Source organism: Aphis gossypii, chromosome 2 (assembly GCF_020184175.1).
Source record: "Aphis gossypii isolate Hap1 chromosome 2, ASM2018417v2, whole genome shotgun sequence".
NCBI lineage: Eukaryota > Metazoa > Arthropoda > Insecta > Hemiptera > Aphididae > Aphis > Aphis gossypii.
Genome location: NC_065531.1, coordinates 6830752 through 6839175, shown reverse-complemented (window position 1 = coordinate 6839175; position 8424 = coordinate 6830752). Strand labels below are relative to the sequence as shown.

The 8424-nt window shown below is 26.9% G+C and overlaps 3 protein-coding genes and 1 long non-coding RNA gene across 4 annotated transcripts; 3 read left to right on the top strand and 1 right to left on the bottom strand.

The window, feature by feature from the left end:
- The first annotated feature begins 1092 nt into the window (after positions 1 to 1092).
- Positions 1093 to 3867, top strand: LOC126550076 (uncharacterized). Its single transcript, XM_050200981.1, has 4 exons — positions 1093 to 1655; positions 1879 to 1988; positions 2972 to 3295; positions 3368 to 3867. The coding sequence occupies exons 1-4, from the start codon at positions 1554 to 1556 to the stop codon at positions 3570 to 3572; spliced, it is 741 nt and encodes a 246-aa protein (XP_050056938.1). The 5' UTR covers positions 1093 to 1553; the 3' UTR covers positions 3573 to 3867.
- Positions 3868 to 4120: 253 nt separating this feature from the next.
- LOC126550403 (uncharacterized) lies at positions 4121 to 4791 on the bottom strand. The gene is made up of 3 exons (XR_007604482.1): positions 4654 to 4791; positions 4348 to 4503; positions 4121 to 4285 (listed from the first exon to the last, which is right to left on the bottom strand). It is a non-coding gene; the product is annotated as an uncharacterized LOC126550403 (long non-coding RNA).
- A 363-nt stretch (positions 4792 to 5154) lies between these two features.
- On the top strand, positions 5155 to 7259 carry LOC126550560 (uncharacterized). The gene is made up of 4 exons (XM_050202399.1): positions 5155 to 5223; positions 6149 to 6371; positions 6465 to 6940; positions 7203 to 7259. Exons 2-4 carry the CDS (start codon positions 6296 to 6298, stop codon positions 7257 to 7259), a joined length of 609 nt encoding a protein of 202 aa, XP_050058356.1. The 5' UTR covers positions 5155 to 5223; positions 6149 to 6295.
- LOC126550402 (uncharacterized) lies at positions 7029 to 8368 on the top strand. The gene is made up of 2 exons (XM_050201843.1): positions 7029 to 7361; positions 7431 to 8368. The coding sequence occupies exons 1-2, from the start codon at positions 7274 to 7276 to the stop codon at positions 8093 to 8095; spliced, it is 753 nt and encodes a 250-aa protein (XP_050057800.1). The 5' UTR covers positions 7029 to 7273; the 3' UTR covers positions 8096 to 8368.
- Positions 8369 to 8424: the final 56 nt, after the last annotated feature.

Here is an 8424-nt window from a genome sequence, read left to right as displayed (position 1 = left end):
AGTTATTAATCGCTATAGCGTCATATTTCCGAAATGTGTTCCTTTTAAAGCCCAGCCCTAACAGTTTTAAGAGTATATTTCTTAATTTCACCATTTTATTTGAGGATATTTTAATGATAAATGATAAATTTAAAATACAATTTAAAATGTTGACAATAGAAAAAGTAATAATAGATACTAATTTTGAGTTTTCAGTATGTATTATTTTATCGTGTTTTTCAAATCTCTATGTTTAAGATTAAATTTCTCGTTTTTGTTTAAAAATATTTACCTATTTCGCTATAAGTTGTAACTATAAATAGACAGTATATAGTTCAAATTTTTACGATGTATGTCAAAATCGCGAAAATTCGCAAGTAATTTTGTAGTAGAAAAATCATAAAAAGGTTTGTGTTTATATCTAAGGCTAAAAAAATCAAAACTAAATTTTCCATAAACCTTCCTTCAAATAGCTATAGAAAAAACTCGATTCATCATTATAGCAAAAATTACCTAACCTAACCAACGTTTGAATTTTAAATTTTCACGAAACCACGTAACAATAACGATTTATTCTCAAACGGTTTTAAATATTTGTTATTATTCAAAAGATAATAAGACCATAATATTTTGGTTGGTAACTCCGTATTTATTTTTAAATAAGTTGGTACAATGGTATTTTTAGTTTTCGCCATTTTTGTGATTATGGGAAGTTTTCTTTATTATTTTGAAATATAATTGTGGCTACTGGCTTGAGTGGCTTTTAGTGTGTTACGTTAAAATATCTTCAGTATTGAATGTGTTAAATTATTTTGTTTCGTTTTTTAGATCAATAGAAAATCGGTACCTACTTAAGGTGGTTCCAGTTGATTAAAAAAAAATCGTTTTTAGAACTTCCGCTATGACAAAATTGTGAGACTTCGGATGGTTCGATTTTAATGCTGTAAAAATAATAACATTTCTTAACATCTCCTCTGTAGAACCGTCGGAGTAATTTTTTTAAGTTTTAACTTTTGACAGTATTATAATATCATACAAATTTCAGTTTTTACAACATTTTCGTTCAATCATATGTATTGGATAAATTAATATTTATAAAAAACTCTTCGACCGTTCTTTAGAGGAGGTGTTAAATTTTTTTAGGATTTTTACAGAATTAAAATCACACTAACCTAAGTCTCACAATTTTGTCACAGCCGAAGTATGTTTTTACACGAAGAGTAACTGAATACTTTTTCCTAATATAACTTAACCTGACATGTGCCTGCGAGTGCGAGAACGCCAAATTCCGATAACCAATTAATTACGCGACGTTTACCCGGATCGTCGCGCGTCGACCGGATGCCGACCATTTACCGAGAAACAATATTTACGATAATTATCATATTATAATATTAGTCCAATAATAATAATAATAATGTTTTTCTATAATACACCACAAAACTGCAAATTCACATTTAGTCAGTCATAAACCTAGTCCTTACTCCTTACACCACAGTTATTATTTTTTGATTGCAATTTTTTGAACATATTGTGATTTTTTTTTACCTACGTGTTTTCAAATATTTTTAACGATGGATAATACGAAAAATTGGCGTATGGGTAAAAAATCAAAATGTTTTCCGAGTAAAAGCAGAAAAAATAAAGGAAATATTGCTGCACTTGTAAAAAACAAGGTAAGTGAAGTTAATGATTAAATACCTTAGAAAATCACGAAGATTAGAAATTGTTTTGCATAAAAAAATAATAGGAAAACGAGTATTTTGTGTTATAAAAACGACTTTATATTAGATATATAATACTAAACTTCTTTAGAGATGAATATAAACAAATTAGTGATCCACATATTCACATAGTTCTTTGTCCAAGATTATATTTTTTATTTGTATATTTTCACAGAAAACCGATCTTGTAGTAGGCCATAATGACATTTCCGAAGACAATGCCCTAACGATAGCGTGTAGTAGCAGTAAACGACAATTAGTAACATCACAGCGTAATGTCCAGATGTAAGTAAAAAAAGATAAAATAAAACTAGTATTAATTGAGAAAAATATCCAAAATTTGGTTCCAAAAGTATAGTAATATTAAAAGTACGAAGCGGCTCGGTTCAGTCTAATTGATTTGTTTTTATTGATCGACAGAATATTAGTTACTTAGATAATAAATAATAAATATAGAATACATTTTTAAATGTATTATAATAAATGTTTTTTTCGAAAAAAGGCTTGTGTTGGAGATAGATTGTTAGAGAGTTGTTCATTCCAATATATAGCTTTATTCGCGAAGTCCACTTTTAGATTCTGAGCGGAGCGATGAATATATTGATTTAACAATGTTGTGTGTGTATTTTTTTTTAAATTTTGTTTAAAATTTTTTTGTGTTTGTATACATGAAATTCCCAATAGTTTACAAAAGCATCAAAAGCACCGGGAAAAACCAAACATTTTTTTTTGAAAAAATTGATTTTAGATATTGGTGTAACTCTAAAACTGATTACCGTAGAAACATGAAATTTTCACTAAATGTTTATACTAAAATTTTCTATACTAGATAAAATTTTCAAAATATTTCAAATCTTTTTAAATTGTTTATAGACATTTGAACTTTTCGATCTTTTAGTTTTTTTTTTATAAATTACAGTAAAATTTTATTCATTTGGTGAAAAAGCTTCAAATATTAATACAAAGCTCCTAATATATACAACGATATATAATATAATATAGCTACAGCGACAGTTAAAAATTATTAAAAATACATAGTCACAATTTTTTTATAAGCATTTTAAGTTCAAATTTTGACAAAATACGTAAAAATCACGAAAATTTGCAATTCAAATTTTATTTTGAGTTAGAAATTCATAAAAATTTATCTTTTTAAATCTAACGTTTGAAAATTCAATACAAAATTCTTCATAAGTTTGTCTACTTTTATCAAAGTAATAACTATATTAATTTCGACAGTATTATTTATAATTTTAATATACTTTTAGAACCACGAATATGAATGACACGGAAGACTTGGCATTATCTCTAGATTTAAATCAAAGCTGCAATCTAGCAGATATGAAACTGGAAGGAAGACGAATTGTGGATATTAATTATATATTCAATACAATAAAATCGTTTTCACATCCATTTGGATGCACTTTTAAAAATTTAATTTTTACTCATGAAGTACGTAATGGATGCATAAGTTCATTTTATTTTAAATGTAATTTTTGCAATCAAATAGAGGTGATACATTCAGAAGAACCTGGCAACAAATTTAACACAAATTTAGCAATTGTAACAGCAGCAGTGAATATAGGACAAGGGTAAGTTATTTAATTTAAAATTTTCGTATTAGTATGTTTTTTTTCTCACCCTATACCTATATTTTGTATTAGACATGCGCAGATAGAAGAATTGGGAGCTATCTTAAACATGCCAGTTATGTCTAATGGTAAATATCAATTATTGCACAACGAAATTGCTACGTACTTCAATGAGATATCTTGGGAAGAAATTGAACTAGCTGGTAAGGAAGAAGCAAATATTGCAATACAAAATAATGAAGTTGATGTCAGTGCACGGAAAAAAATATGTAGTTGATGTTACTAGAATTGTAATAATTTTAACTATATTTTATAGTTATATATAGGACAGCTATTATATTAGTTAATAATACTACATTATTATAGTTATCCTATTATAGCTATGGTAACTATAATATAGTAATGTCAACTAAAACATTATAGTAATTTTTTAGTACTGAATACTAAATGTTGTAGTTAGTCAACATAAATTGTATAGTAGCTTCTACTATACAATTTAGTTAGCAATACTTAATCTTTAAAACCCTTAGTTCTGAATACTAAACGTTTTAGTTAATTAACATAAATTTTTTAGTAGCTTCTATTATACAATTTAGTTAGCAATACTTAATCTTTAAAACCTTTAGTACTGAATACTAAACATTGTAGTTAGTAAACTTACATTTTATAGTAGCTTCTATTATACAATTTAGTTAGGAATACTTAATTATTTAAAGACCTTAGTACTAAATACTAAACATTTTATAGTAGATTGTACTATATTAATTAAATAATTGAAAATGTATACAATTATATTTGAATAAATAAAATAAATAAAGTCAGAGATAAATGTAAGAATATATTTTATTGTTATTTAATTACAATTAGGTAATACAAATGATATACTTTATACTTATTATGTTCTAATTCATCTGATAATACAACATCTAAGTTATCCCAATCAATTACTGAATGTTGAGTCATAACTGATGAATTTTCCTCTGGTAAATTCTATATTATAAAAAAAATTATGGATTATAACTACTTAAATACAAGATCATACAAATTCTTACTCTTTCTGTTTTTAATTTTTTCAAATGTTTTAAAAACTTAGAGCGCTGACCCATTTTTGGGAATAACTGTTCAACCATAGTTTCAGTAAGATCAAGTAAAGCTATTTCATCATATTTTCTGTGAATAAATCCATAGTGGGTAGTCAAGCTTTTAACCTTAAAAAATTAATTTGAATTTTATTGTTTACAATGGTAAATGATGTAATTTTGCGACAACAAATATCAACTTTACGACCATCTTTAAAAATTTATACTATTATAGTAATTAAACAAAAATTATATATAGGTAGGTATATTTATACTTACATGTATACAAATGACAGCAAAAACGTATTGATGACAGTTGACAAATTCACAAGTGACAATTGACAAATTAAAATTTAACACTTAAGAAAATTTAAATTTCAAATGACGCAATGACGATGACGGACACGGAAAAAAAACAGTAAAAGAAAAAGCCGATTTTCGATCACTCAGTTACTGCCATAGAGGTAAAAAACCCGAAATAGGTAAAAATAAAAGTAACAGTGTAACCACGAGCCATTGTCCAGTGTGACCGGCACCCGTTGTCAGGTGTAATATTGGGATAATTACTATAATAATTTAAGCAATAATAAAATACTAAAATCTTTTAGTTGAAATTACCAAAATATAGGTAAAAAAACTAAAAATATTCAACTATAATTTTATAGTTAGGCTTACCATCTAAAGTTAGTATTTCTTATTATAATTTAGTCAAATTAACTAAATATTTTTCAACTAAAATATTTTAGTACATATTTTTTTCCGTGTGGTAGACCAATGATAGCAGTGATTGCAGATGGTGCTTGGTCTAAACGCTCTTACAAAACGAAATACAATGCACTTTCTGGAGTTGTAAGTTAATAATTTAATTAATATCACAATAAAATCAAGGTTAATAATTATTGAAAACAGCTGTATTTGGACATTGCTACCCCTCAACAAAAGTTATTTATTAAAATGTAAGATGCAACTATTTTTTTTATAGAAAATGTTGGTCTACGACTATCTATGCTACCCTCATAAATTTAATATTGGTGAATTATATATTTAAAAATATATAATTACAGTATATACAGTATATTACAGTATATATTACAGTATATTACAGTATATTAAATATATAATAAATCAAAGATTTCTATCTTCTTTCTAGCTGACCCCGTGCACTTCGTTGCCCGTTAAAAATGCCAATCATAACCAATAGCGATCTTAATATAGTTTATTTATTGCTGGACAGTGACGTCATTACATTACATATTATTACATTTACATACCTAAGTATCTTCTCTTTAGGAGCGATTAATCAGTGAAAAATGTTACAAAAACGGGGACAATAAATAATAATTATAAAAAATTGTTACTATATTCACCGAAAATATAATAATAATAATAATAATAATAAATAGTCTACGTAGCTTAGCAACCATTTATAAACAATTATTTCTACCGTAAATTATCAAAATCCCTGTTTGAGCACTTCTATTATTTTCTGGACAACCCTTAGCTGTCCCGATATTAAAAAATTTGAAAAAAAAAAACTATCCTATCTTTTAAGTTGGACCAAATTACACGCGTTGTAAAAAATTTCATCAAAATCGGTTAAGTGGTTTAGGAGTCCATTGAGGACAAACATTGTGACACGAGATTTATATATATTAAGATAATACATTATTATTTTTGACATTTTTATAATTATTGTAAACAAACCTATTATTGACACCCATGGAATTAGCTAATAATGCGGTCAATTAAATTACCTATTTATCAATATTTGTAGGCCTGCATAATTGGAGCTAAAACAAAAAAAGTTTTATTCATTGGCGTAAGAAATAAGTATTGTTGTATTTGCCAGAGAGCGTCTAAAAATAATTTAGATCCTAAAGAACACCTTTGCTTCAAAAATTGGAACTTGCCTTCAACCGCTATGGAAGCAGATATTATTGTAGAAGGTTTTAAAAGAAGTATTGATATGCATAATCTGATATACTCTAAGCTTATAGGTATTTATTTAAATTGGATTATATTTTAATATTAATGTTGAGCATTAAAAAAATTATAATAGGGCAATTTTTAACCACATATGTTAATTTTAGGTGATGGAGATAGCAGCGTGATGAAAAGACTACATCTAGCTAAACCATACGGGTATAATTTTGTGATTAAAAAAATTGAATGTTCCAACCATATACTGCGCAATTATGTAAATAAATTAAAAGACATATCTACTAAAAGAAGAACTACTAGAGGCGTAAATATTCCGGGAAATATAAGACAAGCAATAAAAGATAGAATTCTTAGACTTAGGTATGCAATAACAGAAGCTGTAAAATATAGAAAATATCAAGAAGATATATCATTTGAACATAAATTATTAAATTTAAAAAAAGATTTAATAAATGGGCCAAGTCATGTTTTTGGCGATCATACGAATTGTCAGTTTTACTTTTGCAAAGGACAAAAAGACGGCGAAATAAATTTAGTGCCACAGATGAAATCGTTAGGTATTTGGGAAGAATTAGTTGCAGCGAAAAGTCTTGTATTATATCATGCTGAAAGTTTATTGTACAAAGTAAGTAATAATGCAGCAGAGTCGTACAACTCAATTTTAGCGAAATTTATTGGTGGTAAGCGAGTAAATTTTTCTCTTCGTGGATCGTATAATTTACGGTGCAACGCTGCAGTAACATCCTATAATGCAGGACCTAGACGTTTGCATTTGTTACATAAAAAAATTGCAAAACACAGTCCGGGTCTGTATACTAAAAAATTTATTTCAAAATCTACTTCAAAAAGTATTCAGAGAAGTAAACGTCGATTATTCAATCCTCCAGTTTACAAAACAACAATATCGGGACCAGATCAGCATTACGGAGCAACAGCAGACATAGAAACATCTCCAGATATGCCTAAACACGAATATGATGCTAAAAAAATATTGTTTTTATCAGAATTGAACGTAACACAAGTGCAAATAAAACAAATTGAAAAAGGTATGCAAAACATGTATTTATTTTTAAATAAAATAATTATACTTATCACAATATATATTTTAATTTTAGATACGAGAGGACAAAATGCATGTATGGAGTGGCATTTACATAGAAAAAAAAGATTGACCGCCTCTGTCTTTGGAAATATATGTAAACTTAGACCCAAAACGTCGCGAGCCAAGACTGTATCAAATATTTTATATGGTTCTTTTTGTGGTAACGACGCAACAAAATATGGGATACAAAATGAAGAAAATGCGAAGTCGGCGTTGTCTAACATTATAAATAAACCCATAAGGTCGTCTGGATTAATTATTGATTATGAATTACCATTTCTAGCTGCTTCTCCAGATGGCCTAATAGATGAGGATTCTTTAGTAGAAATCAAATGTCCAATAAGCGCTAAAGATATATCGCCTGAAGATGGAATTGCAAAAAAAATAATAAAGAGTTGCGAAATAAAAAATGGAAAAATGGAACTTAAACGAACGAATTCTTATTATTACCAGGTACAAGGGCAACTCCACATCTCGAAAAAAAAGTTTTGCTATTTTTGTATTTGGACTTCTCGAGGTATCCTTTATGAAAAAATAAAAAGAGATGACAATTTTTGGGAAGTAAAAATGTTACCCCATTTAGTTAACTTTTATAATAATTGTTTATTACCTGAAATGGTTGATCCACGCTATGATAGAAATTTACCATTGAGAGATGGACTGAAAGAGTTAAGCTAATAAACTAGGTACCTCTTGTTTTTTTTATTGAATACTTTTTCAGTGAATACTTTGTATAAATTGAATTGTAATTATGTCCAACATTAGTTTTTTTTTACATTTTTATATTTATTTACTAGGTACCATAAGTTATTCTTTCTTAATAATATTTACATAATAATAAATAAATATGTAAGGTAGGTAACGGTATACCTATATACATTTATTATTATTTTTTGCTTTAATATAATATTTGTTACTATTTGTTATAAAATAAAATATGCTTATACAAGATAAATCGTTTTTAAAAATATGTATTTAAATTTTAAAAAATATGAATTGTTTAAAAA